Genomic DNA, 25783 nt, shown 5'->3' with positions numbered 1-25783 from the left:
TTAGAGTACCTCCACTTGGCCTCTGCTACCCCAGGATCCAATTACTCCCATTGCATTTATGTTTCCCTTTTCATTGAAAACAGTTCCAACTTTAATTTCTGAAATACAAATGAGCAATCACAGAACTCTTAAAAGATGCTGGGGCTCCTACAGATTTGTTTCTCACACTTGTGATAACAAGTATGTCCTCTGGACACTCCTGGAATGAATGTGCAGATGTTACATGATAAATCCACACTAGCATTCCAAATTCCCAATGGTTTTAGATACTTTTTTCTCCAGTCTACCAAGGCATTTCTGGCATTTCAGCTTCATTTAGTGTAGGCCAGCTTTTGGTCCATGAATCAGCCAACCAACCAGACTATTAGAGACTTTTTTTTTTATTGGTTGTTCACAACATTACAAAGCTCTTGACATATCATATTTCATACATTAGAATCAAGTGGGTTATGAACTCCCATTTTTACCCCAAATACAGATTGCAGAATCACATCGGTTACACATTCACATTTTTACATAATGCCATATTAGTGACTGTTGTATTCTGCTACCTTTCCTATCCTCTACTATCCCCCCTCCCCTCCCCTCCCATCTTCTCTCTCTACCCCATCTACTGTAATTCATTTCCCTCCTTGTTTATTATCCCATTCCCCTCACAACCTCTTATATGTAATTTTGTATAACAATGAGGCTCTCCCTCCATTTCCATGCAATTTCCCTTTTTTCTCCCTTTCCCTCCCACCTCATGTCTCTGTTTAATGTTAATCTTTTCCTATTAGAGACTTTCTGACCCCTCAAGCAGCAACATCAAATTCAGAATCTCTGTTTAGTGGGTCCATATCAAACAACTAAATGTGATCTAGTATTGTGTTCCTTCCACCATTATCCCATTCTTGATATCCATTTCTACACATATTCTCCATATTTTTGTCTGTATAAATTAGAGAAGTCATGCAGTTCTTCTGTTGTACATGCATCCTCATGGACTATACTTTGTGTTTCACCTTTTGAGGCTTGCTTGAACTTGAGTCTAGTTATATGCCTAGAAGTTAAGAAGAGTGATGGGCATCAATCCTTAGGAGAAACAGCAATGTTTGGAAAGGCAAGTACCTTAGGGGATGTATTAGTCAGCTATCCATAACTAAAACTGAATACACAAGGCAATAAATGTATAAAAAGAAAAGGTTTCTTTTGGCTCATGGTTCTGTAGGTTCCAGTCTAAGTTTGAGTGGTCCTGTTGCTTTGGACCTCCTCTGAGGACAGCATATCATAACATGAGTGTGTGGCAGAGCAAATTGCTCACTTCTTTTTTTGTAATATATATTTTATTTTCTCTTAGAATATTCATGATTATTTTTGGTTTTCTAGTTTAAACATACATCATTTCAAAATTACATAAAATTGTGTTTTTTAAAAGGATCTAGCAAGATAGTACACTGTGAAATTACTCAGTGACTGAATTATTTTACACATAAAACTGTGAATTTCAGTTGAAAGAAAAACTGCATTAATAGGAAATAATTCTATCATACATACACATTTACAGTTTTTACTTTTATATCTTCTTTTAAAAATCATTTTCCCCCAAAAAACTATTCTTCAGCATAAGATAGATAAGTATTTAGTACATTATTAGTATATATACACAAGAGGCTATGAAAAATTACCCATAACTTTAAGAAATTCTGTTCCAGAGGTTAAAACAAAAGTTTAGAAAGCATTTTAATATCTTATCACCTATAAAGCAGCAACAATATTTAAATTATTAAAGATGGCAAATCCAACAATACATAATCATAAACAGTCCTTTAAGAAATATATTTGAGGGGCTGGGGATGTGGCTCAAGCGGTAGCACGCTCACCTGGCATGCGTGGGGCGCTGGGTTCGATCCTCAGCACCACATACGAATAAAATAAAGATATTGTGTCTGCCGAGAACTAAAAAATAAATATAAAAAAAGAAATGTATTTGAAAGTCATTGTTCCATAAAATATTTACATTGTTTAAATTACATGATAGTAACATTTTCTTTTTCTATTTTTAATTGAACATATTAATTAAAGAACCTCTAAACCACTCCCTCTTAAACTACTCTTCTTTAGTAAAGGAGACTTTATCCTTGGGTTTATTCAGCATCTTTATATCATCCAACAGCTTTTTGGGTGTTAAAATATGTGTAGAACCAATAATAACTTCACAGGATTTATGTAACTGAGAAACTTCATAAGCACAGTGAATTTCAGAATATGTAATTCCTCCAGTTACAAAAATAATCAGCTTTGATCCATTTTTTTGGTCCAATTCTAAATAATTAGTTCTAGGTTTCTGGCAAGTACTTACAGCTCCAGAGCCATTCCACACTGCTGGACACTGAGAACAATATGGCCATTCCTTTGAATCTAATCTATTATCAATGGCATCTTCCATAATATCTTTGATAAAAGGTGTCCATCAAGAAAGTTGAAAAGTTTCTTCTGCAGACCAATCCTTTCTTAATGGTTTTGCCTTGTTGAGATTGGGGAACAATGGGAACACCAAGATAACTTCAGTTATGAATCGTGTCACTCTCATTTTCTATCTTTTCATTACGGACCAACCTGTCCAAATATTCTTCTGTAGTTCCATTAGTACTGAAGATATAAAGTAGGATTGCTCTTATTTTATCACATTTATCATGATTTTTATTGAGTAGAACTGGAAGAAGTACTCTCATAGCATCTTTCACCTTCTGTCCTTCTGCATAAGTTCCAAGTGTCAGGTCCTGTTCAGTTTTACAGAGCTTTTCTATATTAAGCTTGAACTTATTCATGCAATCTTCTGCTAAATTAGGATAGACAATTTTCTTAGTAATCTGTTTACAGAAATGGGGCATCTTTTTCATCAGCTGGGTAAGAGGACTAAGTGATGTCTTTCCTTCTGTTGCTTTCTTCATTGATGAAACTTCCTTCATAAGCTTTGGAATTTCTTCTACTACAACTGCAATATGCCGATGTCGAATTCTCACCCAGAGGTCATCATCTTCTTCAATGATTGCCTCCTTTTCTTTTCCATCTGTTTTGTATTTGTATGTATCATTCTCAATTGGAGTAGATCATATGCCATTGCCTGAAAGGTCAGTTCATACAGGACAGTGGACACAGGATCAAAGTCACAATTGATTATTAAGAGCTTGGAATGAGTTTTACCCTTTATTAATCTCTTTTCATCAGTCTTGTAGTAGTCTTCAAGTTTTTTTTTTCAACCAACTGCAAGTTTACTGGCATTATCTAGAGGCTTACTTTTGTATCTTACTCCAGGATTTTCATCCAAAGTGGCACATACTGTAACTATTTGCTTAGCCATTGCTTCCATAATGGCATCTTTTCCATTGGCATTGCCAGGGTCTGGACTAAAACAGTAATAAAATGCATCTGGTACATCAAGAGTATACATAGTCAGTGAAGTGTAAATATTGATGGATGGAATATTCTATATGTATTGTATTACTGAGTTCTATAGTTTCTTTGTTTAGTTTTTGTTTGGAAGATCTATTTAGTGGTGAGAGAATTGTGTTAAAGTCACCCAGTATTATTGTGTTGCGGTCTATTTGACTCTTGAAGTTGAGAAGGGTTTGTTTGATATACGTAGATGCCCCATTGTTTGGGGCATAGATCTTTACACTTATTATGTATTGTTGATGTATGATTCCCTTGAGTAGTATGGAATGTCCTCCTTTTTAAAAAAATATATTTTTAGTTGTAGATGGACATGATACCTTTATTTTATTCATTTATTTTTATGTGGTGCTGAGGCTCAAACCCAGTGCTTCACCCATGCAAGGCAAGCCCTCTACCACTGAGCCACAACCCCAGCCCTGAAATGTCCTTCTTTATTCCTTTTCACTAACTTTGGTTTGAAGTCCACTTTATCTGATATGAGGATGGAAACCCCTGCTTGTTTACATGGTCCATGTGAGTAATATACTTTTTCCCATCCTTTCACTTTCAGTTTTGGGTGTCTTTTCCTGTGAGTCTCTTGAGGGTAGCACATTGTTGGGTCTTTTTTTTAATCCAATCTGTGTCTTGTAATTGATGAGTTTAGGCCATTCACATTCAGGTTTATTATTGAAATATGTTTTGTATTCTTGGTCATTTTGGTTTATTTTTGGTTTTTAACATGACTTGGTTTCTCTTTGATTGGCCTTTCCCTTAGTGTAGTGCCTCCCTTTGCAGATTTTCATTGTTATTTTCCATTTCCTCTTCATGGAATATTTTGCCAAGAATGTAGTGCAGACTTTTTTGCTGTAAATCCTTTTAATGTTTGTTTATCATGAAAGGTTTTTATTTTGTTATCAAATCTGAAGCGTAATTTTGCTGGAGATAAGATTCTTGGTTGGCATCCATTTTCTTTCAGAGCCTGGCATATGTTGTTCTAACATCTCTTGGCCTTGAGGATCTGGGCTGAAAAATCTGCTGAGATCAGAATTGGTTTCTCCCTATATGTAATCTAATTCTTCTCTCTTATGACCTTTAAAATTCTATCCTTATTCTGTATGCTAGTAATTTTAATTATAATGTGCCTTGGTGTAGATCTGTTGTTATTTTGTACATTTGGTGTTCTGTTAGCCTCTTGTATTTGATTTTCCAATTCATTCTTCATGTTTGGGAAATTTTCTAATATTATTTCATTGAAGAAATTGTGCATCCCTTTGGTTTGAAACTCTGTGCCTTTCCTCTATCCCAATAAATCTTAGATTTGGTCTTTTGATGGTATCTCATAATTCTTGGATGTTCTGTTCATGGTTTCTTACCATCTTCACTGTGTGGTCAACTGTGTTTTCCAAATTGTATATTTTGTCTTCATTGTCTGAGGTTCTGTCTTCCATGTGGTATAATCTTTTGGTGATGCTTTCTAATGAGTTTTTTTTTATTTGTTTTATTGTTTCCTTTATTTCAAGGATTTCTGTTTGTTTGTTTGTTTGTTTTTCACAATCTCCATCTCTTTCTTGAAGTAATCTTTTGCTGCCTGTGTTTGCTCTCATATCTCTTTGTTGGAGTGAGCAATATGTGCCTGTATTTGCTCACTTAGGTCATTCTTTAATTCTCAGATCATTTTAATTATGTACATTTTGAACCCAATGCAACTAATATGCAGTCATAAATCAATTAGTGTGTATTTAGACATTTACAGTTTTGCTACTATAAACAGAAATAACAAATACATATAGACAGTAAGTTTGCATAAGTGTTTACATTTTCTAGTGGTGGACAGAGAGAGAATGGAGGTGGGATATGATTTTTATGAGGTAGGATGTGAGAATATAGAGGTATTAGATTATAGGACAAGTAAAAGGGGAATCAACAGAAGTTTGCTGTTAGCAAAAGAGAAAAAAAGATATATAGAAAGGCAACCTTATGCAAGGCTCCCTATTGCCTTTGCAACAGGATGGTGACTGTTAGCACATCTAGTAGGGACACCTCTGGTGCAACTGGGCCCACAGGGACCTTGGTGATGGTCTTCTAGGTCCTGGTTGTTGTCCCTAGATGAAAGTGGCCACGTCCCTAGTTGGTGGTGGCAATACTGTCAAGCCTATAAGTAACTTGCTGTTGGGCTTCCAGGCCTCAGTCAGTGTTCTAAGATGGAATCTGCCCTAACTAATGGTGGCAGAGGTGGCAGCAGAGGTAACCCAAGATGACAGTGGAGGTGTCCCAAGATGGAGACAACTGCTTTCAGAGATGGTGCTGGAAGGATGGGCAGTGCGATGGCATTGGGCAGCCTGTTCCGTGATGGCACACTGTGGTGTGTGGTGCTACCATAGGCAGCTGCCTCCTGGCCCTGTCTGTTGTCGCACAGTGGAGATTACCATGTGGGAAGGGGCATGGTGGTGGCTGCAATGTCTCAAGATGGAGGTGGTTTGGGTGGAGTCAAATGTTGGTGGATAGGGAACTGCAGCTTGAGTGTTCCTGTCCATGCAGGTGGCTTGCAATGGTTCTGGGCTCCAGGCAAAGCACTTGTTGGGTTCTGGTCTGGGCTCTGGATGAGGCCTGGGCCTAATTCTTTAACATTTTCTGTTAACAGGGTTTGAAGTTCCCAAGCCAGAGGTCATATTCAAGTTGGAGCAAGGAGAGGAGCCATGGATGTTGGAAGGGGAAACCCCACATCAGAGTTATTCAGGTGAGTGAGTGTAAACCAGGTAGAAGACACACATGGAAATAATTTTCTTTCCTAAGAGAGGCCTGAGCTTTTAAAATGCTACCCTTATTAAAGGTTTTAAACCTTAGGAATTGCTCAAGGATAGAAAGTTTTAGCCTCTCAGGTACCAAATTATTCTTTCCCTTTCTTTTCCTTCCTGTTATAAACTGTCTTCTTTGCTTGACTTTCCTCCAGGAGAATTGCCCCTCATTTCTATAGTCTGGATCATGCCAGGCTTTCTTACTAGGGATCTTGCTTTCCTATCACATTTTTTTTTTGTACTGGGGATTAAACCCAGGGGCACTTAACCACTGATCCACATCCCCAGCCCTTTATTTGTATTTTATATAGAAACAAGGTCTTGCTGAATTGCTTAGTGCCTTGCTAAGTTGCAGAGTCTGGCTTTGAATTTGCAATCCTCCTGCCTCAGCCTCCTGAGTGCTGGGCTCCTCCTATCACATTTTAACACTATATCACTTCAATCAGACTCCCAGAGTGTTAGATTCTTATAATATTCATTCAGGTTTTAAGGAATTGCATTCTTTGAAAATCAGCTATTTTCTCACTCTTATTCTTCCTAGTATCCTTTAGCTTTCTTCTTCCGTTCGTATTCATCTTCTCCAAGATATTAAAAAAAAAAATTTACAACCAACCTTACTTTCTATTTTCTTTGTAAGTATCAGCTTCAAATTCCTCACTCCTCTCCACCTTTTCATAGCCCCATGTCTCTCTTATCTTATGACATTGCTTCACTTTCACTTAGCATTTTTTCTTTTAAAATCAACTTTATTAGGGGCTGGGGTTGTGGTTCAGTGGTAGAGCACTTGCCTAGCATGTACAAGGCCCTGGGTTCGATCCTCGGCACCACATAAAAATAAATTAATAAAGGTATTGTGTCCAACTACAACTAAAATATTAATAAAAATCAATTTTATTAAGGCATAATTTAAATAGAATAAAATGTATCCATTTTAAGTGTGCAGTTTGATGGTTTTGTTAAAGGTAGACACTAGCATGATGACATAACATTTCCATCACACAAAATGCTTCCTAATGCCCCCTGGAGTAAACACTATTACTTTAGCCCCAGGCAAACAATGACATGTTTGTTTTTTTGGTACAAGGGACTGAATCCAGGGGTGCTTTACCCCTGATCTACATCCCCAGGCTTTTTTATTTTTTATTTTGAGACAGGGTTTCACTAGGTAGTTTACAGCCTCCATAAGTTGCTGAAGCTGGCTTCAAAACTGTGGTCCTCCTGCTTCAGGTTTCTAAACCACTGGAATTACAGGCAAGCGCCACCATACATGGCTGACATGATTTTTATCACTGTAGATTAGATTTGTCTTTATTAATGTTTCATATAAATATATCATAAGGTATATACTCTTTTGAGTTTGGCTTCATGACTCAGTATAGTCATTTTGTAATTCTGTTCCTGTTTCATTCTGAGTAGTACACCATGATATGAATTTATAAGTTGAGCATCCCTAATTCAGAAATTAAAAAATCCAAAATTCTCCCAAATCTGAAACTTTGTGAGCATTGATAGAACACTTGAGAAGTTTCAGATTTTGAAGCACTTCAGATTTTTAAAAAAATTTAGTTGTAGATGATCACAATACCCTTATTTTATTTGTTTATTTTTATGTGGTCCTGAGGATCGAACCCAGTGCTTTACCTTCTAGCCACAAACCCAGCCCCAAGATTTCAGATTTTTGAATTAAGGATGCTCAGTTGGTAAAGTCTTTGCAAATATTCCAAAATCTGAAAAGCCCCCAAATCTGGAAAACTTCTGGCCTTAAGCATTTTGCATAAGGAATGCTCAACCTGTTTTGTAATTTGTTAATCTGTACACCTGTTGATGGATAGGAGGTTGGTTAAAATTTGGTCACTAGGAATGAAGCTGCAGTGAACATTCTGATGTGCCTTGTGTGAATGTGAATATGTTTATATTTCCTTTGGGTAAATAATTAAGATTGGAATTTCAGGATCAAATAATATGTGTATGCTTACTTTTATAAGAAATTGCCAAGCGTCTTGCAAATTGGTTATATCATTTTATATTCACAATAGCAATACATAAGAATTGTTGTTGCTATACATCTTTGTCAACAGTTGATATCATCAGTCTCTTTAATTTTTGCTACTGAAATGTATATGCATGCTATTTCATTATGTTTTAAAGTTGCCTTCCTCTGATAAGAGTAATGATGCTAAGCATTTTTTCATGTGTGTATTGACATTTGTACAATTTTTGTGAAGTGTCTGTTCATATCTTCCCCATTTTTATTGGGTTATTTGTCTTCTTATTATTGAGTCAATGTATTTGTTCAATTTAATACCTTTACCATATATATGTATTGCTAATATTTTGTTCCAGTCTGTGGCTTGTGATTTTATTTTTATTTTATTTTTTGTGTGTGGTGCTGGGGATTGAACTCAGGGCCTTGTACATGGGAGGCAAACAAACATTTTACCAACTGAGCTATATCCCCAGCCCTAATTTTATTTTTAGTGGTGTCTAACAAAGTACAAATATTTTAATTTTGATGGAGTCTGGTTTATCATCTGTTTTATTGTTTGTACGTTTTGTGATCTGTTTAAGAATTTTTTGCCTACTACTAGGTCACAAAAATTTTCTGATATTTTCTTCTATAGCTTTATAAGCTTTTTCAGTTTAGGTCTAGGGTCCTTTGTGTGTGTGTGTGTGTGTGTGTGTGTGTGTGTGTGTGTGTGTGTGTATGTGTGTGTGTGTATGTGTATGTGTGTGTGTGGTGCGCACATGAGTGGGAGGTAAGGATTGAAGTTCATTTTAATTTTTAGTTTTAATTTTTTTAATACTGGAGATTGAACACAGAGGTGCTTAACCAATGAGCCACATTCCCATCCCTTTTTATTTTTTATTTTGAGACAGGGTCTGTCCAAGTTTCTTAGGGTCTTGCTAATTTGCTGAAGCTGGTCTTGAACTTGAAATCCTCCTGCCTCAGCCTCCCAAGTTGCTGGGATTACGAGCATGCACCATTGCACCCAACTGAGGTTCATTTTTAAAAAAAAAATATTTATTTAGTTGTAGATGAACACACAGTATCTTTATTTATTTATATGTGGTGCTGAGGATTGAACCCAGTGCCTCACACATGCAAGGCAAGTGCTTTACCACTGAGCTACATATAGCCTCAGTCCCCTGAGGTTCATTTTTAAAATAAATGTTTTCTGGTTGTTACAGAACCTTTTTTTGAAGAGTTTTTCTTTTTCCCATTGAAATTCTTTTTTTGTTTTGTTTTGTTTGTTGTACCAGGGATTGAACTCAGGAGCACTTAACCTTAACCTCTGAGCCACATCCCCAGCCCTTTTTTTTGTATTTTATTTGGAGACATGGTCTCACTGAGTTGATTAGTACCTTGCTAAATTTCTGAGGCTGACTTTCTTTTTTGGTATCAGGAATTCAACTCAGGGGCACTCGACCTCTGAGCCACATCCCCAGCCCTATTTTGTATTTTATTTAGAGACAGGGTCTCACTGAGTTGCTTAGTACCTCACTGTTGCTGAGGCTGGCTTTGAACTTGAGATCCTCCTGCCTCAGCTTCCCAAGCTGCCAGGATTACAAGTGTGCACCGCTGCACCTTGCTGGTAATTAATTAATTAATTTTTTTATTTGTTCTGATTAGTTATACATGACAGCAGATTGCATTCCTATTCATTATACACAAATGGAGCACAACTTTTCATTTCTATGGCTGTACATGATGTAGAGTCGCAACATTTGTGGAAATGTTCATGTACCTAGGGTAGTGATGTCCATCTCATTCCACCATCTCTCCTGCTCCCATGTTCCCTTTCCTCTCCTCCCTCCCCATTGCCCAATCCAAAGTTCCTCCATTCTTCCCATGCCCCGCCCCCGCCTGCCCATTATGGATCAGCATCCACTTACCAGGTAGAAAAAGTAAGGGGAAAGCAGGGACCAGAGCTTTTATTTTATTTTTATTTATTTATTTATTTTTGTGGAAAGAAATAGACCAGTCATCGTGATCAGGCTAGGCAGGGTTATAATTTACTAGTTTGAATAATTTCAGTGGGCTCCAGGGTATAGGGATTGTTCCTACTTGCCTGGTACCTGTCTCTGGGGTGATTAGGTAAGGGATATAGCATATCACTCACCCTGTGAGAGCCCAGTGAAGGAGGTAGTCATGGGCATGGACTATGGATTGGTTGATTTGCATTTGTAAGTATGAGAGGGTATATTCATGATTTGAGTCTTTTTCTTTCTCGAGGAATTAGCCAGCTCTGGAAGGGGCAGTTTCTTCTGGATCACCTTAAGCCCCAGATGCCAGCTCATCAAGAATATAGGAAATTAAGAAATATAGCTAACATGTGGTCCTTTAGACAAACACATACATTTTTATTATTATAGGTTTTATACTAAGTCTTCAAATCAGTTGATACAAGTTCTACAACTTTTCTTTTTTATTGCCTTGGCTTGTTTTGGTCATTTGCATTTCAATATGAATTTTATAATCAGATTGTACTTTTTACAAAAAGCCTACTGGGATTTTGTTTGGAGTTGACTCTACTCTGTGGATCAAGTGTAGAATTGATATCTTAATAATATTGAGACTTCTAAGCTATGAATATGGCATATTTCAGCAATTGCTTAGACCTTTAATTTCTTTCAGTAGTGTTATAATTTTGATTGTAGAGATCTTATGCACTCTTTATTAAATTTATCCCTAAGTATTTGATGATTTTGCTACTATTATAAATGGAATTATGAATTCTATACGGAGCTACATTCCTAGCCATAATTTTGTTTTGTTTTGGTACTGAGGATTGAACCCAAGGGTGCTATGTCCCCAGTCCTTTTGATTTTTTTAATTTGAGACAGACTCTCACTAAATTATGGAGGCTGGCCTTAAGCTCATGATTCTTCTGCTTCAGCCTCCCAAGTCAGTAGGATTACAGGTGTGCACCACCACACTAAATTAATTTTTTTAGTTTTCAAATTATCTACTGCTAGTAAAATTTTCTACTGATTGACTTTTGTACATTCACTTTGTACATTGACTTTACATTTCTACATCTACCTTTGAATTTTTCATAGGTACTTCAGGGATTTTCCTCTTGATCATTATCACTTAAAAATAGGGATACTTTTACTTCTTTTTAAATCTCATGTTTTTAATTTGTTTTCCTTTCCTTATTTTATTGACCTTCAGTTCAGTGTTGAATAGGAGTGATGAGTATGGACATACTTGCTGTATTTTCCATATTAGGAATAAAAATTAGGTCTTTTTAAGTCTGGTATGAACTGTAGGATTTTTTTTTTTTTGCTATTGTTGCTGCTGCCATTTATAGGTTACGTAAGAATCTTTCTAATTCTAGCTTGTTGAAATGTTTTTTGTTTTATTTTTATCATGGTTAAATGTTGAATTTTATCAAGTGCTTTCTTTCTGTATTAGATTGATTCTAGAAGTTTTTATTTTGTTCTGTTGATATGGTGAATTTATTTCTTAATTTTGGAGGGGGTACTGAGAATTGAACCCAGGGATGATTAACCACTGAGCCACATCCCCCAGCCCTTTTTTATATTTACTTAGAGACGGGGTCTCTCTGAGTTGCTTAGGGCCTTGCTAAATTGCTGAAGCTGGCTTTGAATTTGGAATCTTCCTGCCTCAGCCCCCTGAGCCTCTGAAATTACAGGTGTGCACCACCATGCCTGGCTACTTCTTGATTTTTATTTCTTATTTTGAGACAGGTTGCATGGGGACTCACTAAGTTGCTGAGGCTTATTTCTTAATTTTTAAATGTTGAATGAACCTAGCATTTCTGAGATAAATTCTGTTTGACTTTCATGTATTATTATATAGTGATTCTATTTACTGATATTTTGTTTAAAATATTTGCATGTTTCCATGAGTGATACTAGTTTGTAATTTTATTTTTTGGCAATGTCTTTGTTATGTTTTTTAATTAGGGTTATAGTTAGAAGTGTTCCCTTCTCTATTTTCAGAATTAGTTTGTACAAGATTGTTATTTCTTTTTTATAGCTTCATCGAATTTATTAGGAAATCCATCTGTATCTTAAGTTTCTTGATGTGACAATTTTAATAACAAATCCAATTTTTTTATTAGACATAGGGATTTTCTGATCTTTGATTTATCTTTTGCCAGACCTACTAAGTCATATCTTTCAAGGAATTTGTTGGTTACCTCTATAGTGTCTAATTTAATCCTGTTGTAGTCTAAAAACAGTGTAGGATTTCAGCATATGGTATTTTTAAGGGAATGTTTCCTGCATCTCTGAAAAGAATTCAAGTTGGTTGCATTTTGTTGAAATCTACTGTTGCCTTACTGTTCAACTCCAGGGCTAAAAATGTCCCAGCATACTATTTATTAATCCTAAAGGAAGAACTTGGAGGGTTCAACAGAGAAGTTTTGGACATTATTACTTACTCCTCAGTGGCAGTGGGTCAGGATAAAATGGAGGACCATACTGTGCCTACAAGCAGGGAGAATATATAGGATAGGTTGCATACCACTGCACAGGTGGATTTCTTCAGATGTTTTATAAATATGTTTTTTTTACAACCAGGGCCACTCTGTTTAGATCCTTTCCTAAAGACTGGAGATAAGGGAAGTGGCCAGCTCTCCCTGTCTGTTTTCTTTGTTATCACATTCTTTAGATACCTTCTTTTACTACAGGCTTTCCTAGGTACTGATTGATGTTCAACCCAGCATTCCACTCCTTTAATGGCTTAGAATACATTCATGTCCCTCACATGAGGGTCAAACCCTCAAATATATTCTGTGATACTCTGAGGACAGGGCTCTGGAGGCACATTACATCCATATCTTACAACAGCATTACAAAGAGCAAGAACCTATAAACAAGCATACTAAGGTAACTGAGATAACATTAATTTGTTTAGACACTTGGGTTAAAGCATGAAAGATATTGTGTTTTAGTCCAGTTGTTTTATCCAAGTCCATTTTATCTCATGTATGGTTGGACTGCTCAGGGAAGTCTTTGTGTTGCAGGCACAGGGAGTTCTGGGCAGATCCAGCAGTCATTCTGGTTGGCATGATGTGCGACTTCCATCACCCAGTCCAGAAGTAGGTTACCTGTGGCTAATCTATGGAGAATATGACAGATGTTAAATAGGCACCAATAATGGTAAATCAGCTCCATGAGGCAGTATGCAGGCTGCTGTGCAGTTTTGTGTTTGTAAAGTAGCCTGCACAGTAGGCCTGCCTGGGCAGGTATATCAAACCAATCTGTCTGTTGGCACTTCAGGGGTATAGAAAGAATAAGACATCTCTGGAATATATACCCATCATAAACAAGGTGTTCATATCAAGTGGAATACAAAGTGTTCCTTCGGTGATGATCCCCGGTGGTAACATCATCTGTACTTGTAAGGGCCAGATCCCTGACACAGTAGGCTTTACTTGTAAATTTAGACATTCTCCCTTCTGTCAAGGTGTCAGTAGGACAAACCAATGGTGGCTTACTAGTCCATGGCTCCTTGTCTCCAATGGGAATTCTTTTTTTTTTTTTTTTTTTTTTGGTACTGGGGATTGAACTCAGGGGCACTCGACCACTAAGCCACATCTCTAGCCTTATTTTGTATTTTACTTAGAGACAGGATCTCACTGAGTTGCTTGGTGCCTTGCTTTTGCTGAGGCTGACTTTGAACTCATGATCCTCCTGCCTCAGCCTCCTGAGCAGCTGGTATTACAGGAGTGGCCACCACGCCTGGCTTCCAATGTGAAGTCTTAAGGAGCTGGCAGCAGTTTGTGCCATGGGCCAGTTTAAGAAAATGCTCAGTGGAAGTGTCTTTATCTGTAACCCTAAGGCTGGCAGCCATGGGTCTGAAAACATAGAATAGACACAGCTGGGCAGGGGTCATGGCTCAGCGGTAGTGCACTTGCCTAGCATGTGCGAGGCCCTGGGTTCGATTCTCAGCACCACATAAAAATAAGTAAACAAAATAAGGTGTTGTGTTCAACTACAACTAAAAATAAATATTAAAAAAAAAAAGAAAAGAAACAGCTGCAGTGGCTGGTGTCTAGGTTTCTCATTGAGTGTCCTCATGCCTCAGGCAGGTGAGCAGCCCGCCCCTGCATAGAGCTACTCTCAGGCCTGAAGGCTCCTGTCAGCAGGCCGCACATTCTTTCAGTTTATCGAGCTCCTGTTGGACTGCATGACAGGCGGGAAATCCATGTCCTGGTGTGGAGCCCACTGTTGATGTCATGGTCTGTGAGATGAGTTCCTTGGCCACTCTCAGTTACCTGGGGTGTGCCATACGTGGCACTCAGCTGAGTTGCTTAGTGCCTTGCTTAAGTCCCTTAAGACTTGCCTTCTTGATGGGCTCTTTCATCAAGTCTGTAACTCTGTCCACCCAAGTCAATGTGTATTTGGTCCCTACTGATAATGGGAGAGAAAAAAAATATTCTATCTGCCATCACTGATGAGGGACATCAGTCACCTTGCCTGATATGCCCCTTGGTGGCATCCATCATTGTGGGCAGCACTGAGAGTGGGCAAGACAGTCCTGGCATGGAGCAGCAACATCAGACCTCCCTGTGGGAAGTCCCAGTGTGTCACAGCTGCCCACATCGTCTTCTGACCTGCGTGCTTTATTCTACGATGCAACCAAGTGGTGGGTTCTTCTGCTGGGGCTCCCTCCAGCCTTCTGATCTTTGCTGGTTGTGCAGCCTTGACTGGCACTTCTCTGCTGATGGGCCCCATAACAAGAAGGGCAGCACACGTGGCACACAGTTGTCTTTCCAACAGCTGTAACATTCTTCTGTCCCCTTCCATACTTGTGATCAAAATTAAATGGGAGGGCTGAGGTTGTGGCTCAGTGGCAGAGCGCTTGCCTAGTATATGTGAGGCACTGGGTTCGATTCTCAGCACTACATATAAATAAATTATATAAAAGTCCATTGATAATAAATTTTTAAAAATTCATTGGGAGTCTTATGTCTCTTAATCCACTGTCATAAGCACCATCCAGTCATCCAGAATGACATGGACAGTAAATTCAACAGGTTTCGATATGCTTAGTATCATAATGGCTGTGCCTGTTTTACTGTTCATTGGCCTCTTTAAAGCCCTCAGTATGGGGGTCAGTCCAGTCCCACACTGTCTCCTATACAAATAATACAGGGGTCATAATAACTGAGCCAGGTGAGGGATAAAAGCCTTCCAATAACCCAGTAGCCCCACAAATTCTTGTATTTGCTTTACTGTGTTGGGAAGTGGAAATTCCTGGACTTTATCTATTACAGCTTGGGGTCTAACCATTGTTTTACCCAACCCCAAAATTTCACTGATAAGCCAGGGCTCTTTGTCAGGGTTTATGGCCCATCCTCTCCCTTTCAAATGAGTCAGAAGCATGCATGCCACCTCAGTGGATGCTGAAAAAGATTCAGAAGACAGAAGAATGCCATCAACACAATGAAACATTTTTGTCTATGGAGGTATAGACCAGGTTTCTAAGTCTTACACCACTGTACTCATATGGTGGGGGCTATGGAGATACCCTTGAAGTAATGACCTAAACGTCCATTGTCCACTATCAGCTTACCTACTGAAAGCAAAAGGGTCTTGACTTCAGAGGCTTTGTCTATGATAAAGGATGCATTAGCAAAATCTAATACACAATGATATGTTCCCTGGGTACTGAGCTCTTGTAAAATGGTGGCTATATTGCAAAGGGTTGCATAAATTGGAGGCACCACCTTATTTAATTCCATAACCCATCGTCTTATGTCACATTCCATCCTGCTTTTTTACAGGCCATACAGGGGAGGTAAAAGGATTGTGTTTGGGACAAATTATTTTACTTTAGCTAATTCATACATGGTTTCACTTATCTCTTGATGGCCACCAGGGAGCTGATATTGTTTGGTGGCAACATTTTGGGGGGTGCAGGCGAAACAACAAGGAGGTATTTTATGTGCTCTCTTTTATTTATAGTTTTTTTTTTAAATTAGTGCATTATAGATATACACAAAGGTGAAATTCACTGTGGTTTATTCATACATGTACATAGGATAGTTTGGTCAGTTTCATTCTTCTATTACTCCCTTTTCCTGTCCCTCCTTCCTCCCCCATAACACTCTTCCTCTGCTTTACTGATCTTTCTTCTAATTTTATAGGATCACCCTTCCTCCTTATTTTGGTCTAGTTTCTTTTTTTTTTTTTTGAGAGAGAGAGAGAGAGAATTTTTTAATATTTATTTTTCAGTTTTCGGTGGGCACAACATCTTTATTTTATTTTTATATGGTGCTAAAGATTGAACCCAGCGCCCTGCACATGCCACACAAGCGCATTACCGCTTGAGCCACATCCCCAGTCCTGTTTTGGTCTAGTTTCTATATATGAGAGAAAACATTCAACCCGTGACTACCTGGATCTGGCTTATGTAACTGAGTATGATGTTCTCCCATTCCATCCATTTATTAACAAATGTCATAATTTCATTCTTCTTTATGGCTGAGTTAAACTCCATTGGTTATGTGTATGTATGTATGTATATGTGTGTAAACATATATGTACACACACATAAAATCATATTTTGTGTGTGTATATAATATAAATACATATATATTATATACACACACATACATACATACATACATACATACATACATATAAAATCACATTTTCTTTATCCATTTGTCTGTTGATGGGCATCTTGGCTGGTTCTATAACTTGGCTATTGTGAATTGCATTATCATGTCCTCTTTTTTTTTTTTAAAGAGAGTGAGAGAGAGGGGGGACAGAGAGAGAGAGAATTTTAATATTTATTTTCTTTTCTTAGTTCTCGGCGGACACAACATCTTTGTTGGTATGTGGTGCTGAGGATCGAACCCGGGCCGCACGCCCGCTAGGGGAGTGCGCTACCGCTTGAGCCACATCCCCAGCCCAGCATGTCCTCTTAATATTGGCTTTATAGAAGCTGGGGTTGTAGCTCAGTGGTAGCGGGCTTGCCTAGCACATGTGAGGCATTGGGTTCCATCTTCAGCACCACATAAATATAAATAAATAAAATAAAGGTATTATGTCTATCTATAATTTAAAAAAAAACATATACAAATTGGTGCAGCCAATATGGAAATCAGTATGGAGATTTCTTGGAAAATTGGGAATGGAACCACCATTTGACCCATCTATCCCACTCCTCAGCTTATACCCAAAGGACTTAAAAACAGCATACTATGGGGACACAGCAACATCAGTGTTTATAGCAGCACAATTCACAATAGCTAAATTGTGAAACCAAACCAAATGCTCTTCAGTAGATGAGTGGGCTCTCCTTTCATTACATCTCCTAATAGGAGAGGTGTTCTCTCTTTTTGGAGTAGGAATCCATTCCACCTTTCTGATCACCTCCCCTTTTGCTTCCTTATTGAGAGGTAATAGCTGAAACCTCTTATCCTTCAGCAATTATGTCCATAACTGTACCAGGGTGTCATTAGTCATTTATCTGTTTTCCCTTCATCTACACCTGCTGCTGTTAGGTCCACTCACATCTGTCTATTGGAGACTCAGAAAGGTCTTTCTGGTTTGGGCTGGGTTTTACAGACTACTGTTTTCTGCCATAAGCAGTTGTGTGGCTTGCTGAAGTGGCTGCCCTACTAACAGGGATATAATATTGATACCAGGGCACCATAAATGTGTGTAGAATAGTATCCCTCATCCCAGCAGTAAAGGTCATACCGTCTTGTCCTGGGAAAGGCTGCACAGAAATAGCATGTTTCATTCCCAGTTCCGACAAATAGCTCTGTAGTGCTTCCTTAAAGAGCCAGGTACCTCTGGGCATAGGAATCTCTTTTGAATTTGGTATTGTATTGGGAATGGCAAGAAGCAGCCAAGCTAGTAACGACCCCACACCTTCATCAGCATCAGTGGTGTGAAACCATTAATATAAAGCAGGGGGGACAGTTACCAAAGGCATTTCATAAAGTTCTGTACCATTCAACATTATCCCATCTGTTCCAGTGTTCCACAAGTGGAGCAGCCATGCAAGTACACTTTCTTTCATTTTCTGCCTGAACTTGGACCCCAGTTCCATTGGCTTCATGGGTTACACAGTCTATGGTGGTATGTAAATATCTCTCTGTGGTGGAAAGCAGATCTGGGTCCACCACTTCTGGCTGTTTCTGCTGGGTCTTTAACTTTTGGACCATTACCAGTCTAGCTTCCATTATATCTTCATCTTCCACCTCAACTTTTGAGTTACTGGAACTAGTGGACTTCCTGAGTGGATTCCACATATGGGTGTCCCAGTTTTACTAGTCACCAATGTCCTATTATGGGGTCTGGGCCCACGATGCCTGTTCAGTTTAGCATAATAGCATGATCTACAGACACTCATCTGCAAGTTCTAAATGCCACTGTAGCACATTCTTGCTGTCAACGTGTCCTAACCTAGCTATTTTTTCTAGTTTTAACTCTTTTTGTACTCTGCAGAGCTGAGCCTGAGTGGCTAGCTCCTGTTCTGGGGCTAACTTTAATGCACACGATAGGAGCCTTGCCACACTACAGTGGCATTGTTTGTTTCCTTTCCCTTTCTTACAACTACTTTGGATGCTACTTCTAATATTTTCAGCACCCTTCTTTTCATTTTCAGAGTATCTCCATACCCGCCCAGTGGTCCAGACCCCTCTAATAGGAAGCCACCTAAATCCAGGTGGCCAGCCCAGGATATGCCCCACAGACTGTCTGCCCTTTCCCAATTCCAGAGTCAACCCAACATGTTCCCCTTTGGGGTCCTGCCAACTATGCTAATTGTTACATCCCAGGGCTGGAAATTCCCTAGTGTACTGTTTACCAATTCCAAAGGAAGAACTTGGAGAACTCAAGAGAGAAGTTTTGGACATTGTATTCCTTACTCCTCGTTGGCAGTGGGCTGGGATACAGTGGAGGGCCACACTGTGCCTATAAGCAGGAGGAATAGATAGGCTAGGTTGCAAGCTTTCCTAGGCACAGATTAGTATTTAACCCAACACTTACTGATTTGTCTTCTACTTGTTCAAGCAGCTATATGTAATTTGGGGGTAAAAAATGGCAAGAAGATTTTAAAATTTATGAGTATGCAAAACATCTAGAACACCCAATAGAGCCTTGAGAATGAAGACAAAGTATGGATGATAGACAATACCTAATGTTAAGATTTACTTAAAAAGAAAAAGATTTACTGTAAAGCAACAATAATCCAGGCCATATGGTATTGGTGTAAGGATAGACAGATATGTAAAGAGATTGGAAGAAAGTCTAAAAATAGACCCAAACATATATGGACAACTGATTTTTGACAAAGCTGCCAATGCATTTCAAAGGGAGAAATGAAAGTCTTTTCAGTGAATTGTGCTGGAACAAATGGATATCAGTATTAATGGAAAAATAATACTTTGATCCATGGCTTATACCATATACAACAACTCAAGTTCTAGTATTACTGAATTGTTTTTTATTAGACAAATCCATCTAACTTATAATAACTATTAACTATAGAAAATATTTTAAAACAAACTACTGAAGACACTGGGAAGTTATCCAAAGAATATTTTTCTCACCTATCGTATATGGATGTAGTAGTTTGGGATTGTGTCCCAAATATTATCAATATTATTTTATAGCAAAGTAAAGCTGTATATTCTTTTATATTATTCTGAGGAGAGTTTTTTTTCCCCCACAGAATAAGAAATATTTGTTTGTTTGTTTGTTTGTTTTTGTGCCAGGGATTATTTATTTTGAACTCAGGGGCGCTTACCCACCAAGCCACATTCCCAGCCCCCTCATTTATATTTTATCAGAGACAGGGTCTTACTGAGTTGCTTAGGCCCTTGCTAAGTTGCTGAGACTGGGTTTGAACTCATGATCCTCCTGCCTGAGCCTCCCGAGTTGCTGGGATTACAGGCATGCGCCATTGTGCCTAGCTTATTTATTTACTTTTATATGGTGCTGTGGATTGAGCCCAGTGCCTCACATGTGCTAGGTAAGCATTCTGCCACTGAACTACAACCTGAACCCAATGTTAATGTTCCTATCATAACAGACAATTGACTAGGCTACACTCAACCTGGAAATGTTGTCTCATGTAATGTGGGTAGCAACTCAGCTTTTAGTTCAGCAGCTTTTAGTTTGCCCCACCATGCAGATTGGAGTGGCTAGCCAGAGACATATGCAAAGTGAACACAGAGAATTTGGCATTCATTTTCTTTTTGTTCTTTCTTTTGAGGTTGCCCTCTCAATCTGTAGTGGCCCTGGGCACCCCAGCCTTCCTCCCCTGGTTCCTCTGGCAACAGGATGACAATATTTTATGGGAATTTGAACTGGTTCACATTGCTGCTAAAAGTGCAGCTACTTTGAACATAAACCAGAAGAAGAGGGAACTCTGTGCTGATAACTTCATGTATCTTTGGACTCCCCCCCAAAGTCTTCTTGCTTTTGATATTTGTTCGTTGGTTTGTTTTGTTTTTATAGAAAATATGTTTAATGAACACAGAGGTATCTTTCTTAAGGAACTTACTTCTCTGTACTAGAATCTTATGATTGATTCTTGTACATTGTATTCTGAGACTTTACTAAAGTTTCTTATTAATTCTAGTAGGTCTTTTGACAAATAACCAAAATTTTCTATGTACATTATCTTGTCTTCCTATCATTATCTTATTATTATATAAGCCCATTATTTTTATTTTATTTCCAGTCTAAAGGCAATAACTTTTTTAGTCTTTCACCATTAAGTATATCTGTGGTTTTTCTTAGATGGCCTTTATTAATTTGTGACAATTTCTATCTACTTCTAGTTCAAAGAAAATCTTTAACATGAATGGATGTTGAATTTCCAAATGCTACTTCTACATATGTTGAGGTGAACTTTTATTTCCACTAATGTGGTAAATCTCATTGATTTTTTTCAGGTGTTAAATTAACTGTGTATTCCTGGAATAAAAATTACTTGATTTTGGCATATTATTATCTTTATGTATGCCTTTATTGAATTAGCAGTATTTGGTAAAGATCTTAATCTCCATGTTTATGAGAGACATTGGTGTTTAGATTTGGGGGAAATTTCCCTTATAATATCTTTGATTTTGATATTGTTAATGGTAGTCTCATAAGATAAGTTGGTACATTTCATGCTTGTTGTTTTCTGAAAGATTTTGTTTGAAATTGCTATACTTGGTAGATTTTTTCAGTGTTTACTCCTCTTGTTGTGATTTTATGTGAGAATGCCTTAAATCTATCATTAATTTTTAATTCAGTTTCTTTTTTATAGGAATACTCAGATTTTCTATTTCTTTTTATTTTAACAAGTTACTCTTCCAAAGAATTTATGCATTTCAACTAAGTTGTAAATTTAGGGCATTAACTTTTTTCAGAATACACTTTTATTCTAATTTTAATATCAGTTATATCTTTAGTGATGCTTCCTCTTTCTCTACAGTTGATAAATTTTTACAGTCATATATTAGAAACCTAATTTTTATGCACTTAATAATATAATCTCTAAATATATAGAACAAACATTGATAGTACTATCAACTAGAAAATTGCACAATCACTTTTAGAGATTTTAGCGTTTCTATTTCTATAACTGTTGGAACAAGAAGACAAAAGAATCTGGTCAGGCACTGTGATACACATCTGTAATCCCAGTGAGTTGGGAAGCTAAGGCAGGAGGATCACAAATTAAAGGCCAGCCTCAGCAACTTAGTGAAGACCTCAGCAACTTAGAAAGACCCTGTCTTAAAATAAAAAATAATCTGCAAAGAGGTTGAAGATTTGAACATGAAAATCCCTATCATATTATGTTGGTTACTATATACAACAACTAGAATACACATTTATTTTCAAAGGTACATGGCATACTCACCAAAATAGACTATTTGGAGACATAAAGCTAGTTATAACAAATTTCAAAGGATTGAAATTACATACTACTGTGTTCTTCAAGTACTGTTGAATTAAAAATATGAACAGAAAGACAAGTAGAAAGTCTATGAATGTTTAGAAAGTAAAAAACAGCTATCTCAATAGTGTGTAAGTCAAAGAAGAAATTACAAATGAATAAGAAAATGTTTTGAGCAGAATGAAAATATGACACATCAAAACTCATGAGAGCTAAGTGAAATGATCCAATCCTCCAAAAACCAAACACCAAATGTCTTCTCTGATATGTGGATGCTGACTCACAATAGATTGAGGGGGTGCAGATAAGAACATAAAAATAAATAATTTATTTCACACTTATAGGAAATCTTATTGCTCGTATTTATTCAGGAATCCAGGCTCCTGTAGTACATTAATCTACCTTTTTCTATCTTTTCTTCTTATTATTTATGTTTTTGAAATCTGTGTGTTTGAATCTGTGTTGCTGAGGTATCCAGGTTTTAGCAAGCAAGAAGGTAGAAGCAGATGTGGAGAAAATTTGCCTACCATCTCAATGCTCTAGTTTGCAATTGGCACCCATCATTTCTCCCACATTCCATTCATGAGTGCACTGTCACATAGCCATAGCAATTTTCAAGGGAGGCTAATGTTAAGTGACTGGGCAGCCATTTTCTTGACTACTATTCTGTTATTGCCAAAGATGAGGAAACACTCTACTGGGCAACTTTCAGTCTTTATCACAGGTAGCTTAACCTCTCTACAAATACACACACACACACACACATACACACACACACACACACACGCGCGCGTGCATAATATATGTATATAACATAAATCCAAGAAAACAGTTTCACCTGCATAGAAAATGGGAGTGTAGATAATCATTTTGTTTGTATTGATTATAATGGTAATGAATGAACACAATATTTTTCCTGTGGACATCAGTAAGTTATTTTCCATCATATTAATTTGTGGTTTTTGCTGATAATAGCAAGATATAGCAATGAGACTAGTGAGGATTTATAATTGCAAGCTAATGAAGACTAAGACTCTGATTCACCTTCTCTCTGCATAGTCTCTCCACAGATATTTTCCCTTAAAATCCTTGTCTTATAAATCTTCTGTCCATCCTATTTGATAGCCAAGCTTCCTACCCAAATAGGGTTAGACTGCTTAGATTGAACTTGAATCTCCAATATTTAAGAGCAGTGTTTTACTGCAAATTATATGACCATTATGCGCTTCATTTCCATTATCTATAAAAGGTGAATGATAATGGTCAATACCTTACAGAGTGTTTTAAAGGATTAAATGTACATATGTATGTATTAGAATAGGACCTGGAATATTGTGTCACATAAGAAGTTGGTATATAATAATTGCTATATATGTATTTCATGGTATCATCATCATATTTCCATGGGTTTAATTTGGATAAGATTGTGTGTATCCTTTAATCTTCTGCTATCTATTCTTCATGTCACTTTTCATTTTTCTTTGTCTTTAGGTGGAAAGTTTGGAATTAAGAACTCAAAAAAAAGTACTTCTGCAAAAACTACATTTCATAGTGAAATAGAGGACAAAGATACAAGAGATGATTCACTGTATTCCGTTTTAGAAGAACTGTGGCAAGATGCTGAACAGATAAAAATATGCCAGGAAAAACAGAACAGCCCTTTGAATCACACTGATTTTATCAATAAGAAAATATTGAACACAGAATGGGATTATGAATATACAGACATTGGAAGTTGTGTACATCCAAGCCCAAATCTCATTCCTTCACAGAAAAGACCCCATAAACATGACTCATTTGAGAAACGTTTTAGGCATAATATGGACTTACATATTCATAATAAAAACAATACAACAAAGAACTTTGATAATATTGTTAGTCATGGTCAAGTTTTCACCCAGAACACTTCCTTTACTAACCATGAAAATTCACATATGGGAGTGAAGTTCTGCGAAAGTGATCAGTGTGAAAAAGTCCTCAAACATGCACTCAGTCAAAATCTGAAATTTCCTGTTGGGGAGAAAGCAAGCACATGTGCTGAATTTGGAAAGATCTTCACCCAAAAGTCGTATCTCTTTGCACCTCCAAAAATTCATACTGTGGAAAAGCCTCATGAACTTAACAAATGTGTAAATGCATTTACACAGAAGCCACTACTCAGTATATATCTGAGAGTTCATAGAAATGAAAAACTATACATATGTTCTCAATGTGGAAAGGCTTTCCTCCAGAATTCAGAATTAATGATGCATGAGAAAAGTCATACTAGAGAGAAACCCTATAAATGCACTGAATGTGGAAAGTCATTTTTCCAGCTGTCATCTCTACTCAGGCATCAGACAACTCATACTGGAGAAAAACTCTATGAATGCAGTGAATGTGGGAAAGGCTTTTCCCTGAACTCAGCCCTCAACATACATCAGAAAATCCATACTGGAGAGAGACATCACAAATGTAGTGAGTGTGGAAAAGCCTTCACCCAGAAGTCAACACTCAGGATGCATCAGAGAATTCACACAGGAGAGAGATCCTATATATGCACTGAATGTGGACAGGCTTTCATCCAGAAGGCCCACTTGATTGCACATCAAAGAATTCATACCGGAGAGAAGCCTTATGAATGCAGTGATTGTGGGAAATCTTTTCCTTCTAAGTCCCAACTCCAGATGCATAAGCGAATTCACACAGGAGAAAAACCCTATATATGTAATGAATGTGGGAAGGCCTTCACCAACAGGTCAAATCTCAATACTCACCAGAAGTCTCATACTGGAGAGAAGTCTTATATATGTGCTGAATGCGGAAAGGCCTTCACTGACAGGTCAAATTTCAATAAACACCAGACCATTCATACGGGAGAAAAACCCTATGTTTGTGCTGATTGTGGACGAGCCTTCATCCAGAAGTCAGAGTTAATTACACATCAGAGAATTCATACTACAGAGAAGCCTTATAAGTGTCCTGACTGTGAGAAATCCTTCTCCAAGAAACCACATCTCAAAGTACATCAGCGAATTCACACGGGAGAGAAACCGTACATATGTGCAGAGTGTGGGAAGGCCTTCACTGACAGGTCAAATTTCAATAAACATCAGACAATTCATACTGGAGATAAACCCTATAAATGCAATGACTGTGGAAAGGGCTTCACCCAGAAATCCGTTCTTAGTATGCATCGCAATATTCATACATGAAATAACCCTATTTCTTAAAAATGAGAGAGCCTTACCGTAGAAGTCAGGTCTACTCATATATTATAAAATTCATCTAAGACAGACCTTGTATGAGTACACTGTATTCATCAGGCTATCTCACCTGAGATGAAAAAAATAATTAGAAGAGACCCTATAAGAAAGGGGAATTTGGGGGCTGGGGTTGTGACTCAGTGGCACAGCGCTTGCCTAGCATGTGTGAGGCGCAGGGTTTGATCCTCAGCACCACATACAAATAAACAAAATAAAAGGTCAATTGACAACTAAAAGATATTTAAAAAGGGTGGGGGATGAATTTAACATTTGCACAGCCTCACAAAATACAATAGAATTAACATTGAGAATGCTGTCAGTTTGGTACATTAGGAAAACCCTTCCTATAGAAAGTATCATGAGGCAAATTATTACCAAATGCTTGATAGGTTGGAGGATGCAAAATTATAGAAATGACAGTCATGTTTACTATG

At 37.6% G+C, this 25783-nt stretch overlaps 1 protein-coding gene and 1 pseudogene across 2 annotated transcripts in view; one reads left to right on the top strand and one right to left on the bottom strand.

Annotated features, from left to right (window-relative positions):
• Znf81 (zinc finger protein 81) overlaps positions 1–25403 on the top strand; it is a 57701-nt gene extending 32298 nt beyond the window's left edge. For both annotated transcript variants that reach the window (XM_078034910.1, XM_013358015.4), the window contains 2 exons: positions 6059–6154; positions 23596–25403. In XM_078034910.1, the coding sequence (XP_077891036.1) occupies positions 6118–6154; positions 23596–25298 (1740 nt within the window). In that variant the 5' untranslated portion in view covers positions 6059–6117 and the 3' untranslated portion in view covers positions 25299–25403. The remainder of the gene's footprint in view (positions 1–6058; positions 6155–23595) is intronic.
• Positions 1967–3433, bottom strand: LOC144371761 (syntaxin-binding protein 3 pseudogene; annotated as a pseudogene).
• Positions 25404–25783: the final 380 nt, after the last annotated feature.

Source organism: Ictidomys tridecemlineatus, chromosome X, assembly GCF_052094955.1.
Source record: "Ictidomys tridecemlineatus isolate mIctTri1 chromosome X, mIctTri1.hap1, whole genome shotgun sequence".
NCBI classification, from domain to species: domain Eukaryota; kingdom Metazoa; phylum Chordata; class Mammalia; order Rodentia; family Sciuridae; genus Ictidomys; species Ictidomys tridecemlineatus.
Note: the sequence above shows the minus strand (reverse complement) of the source record. Positions and strands in the feature narration are given on the sequence as shown.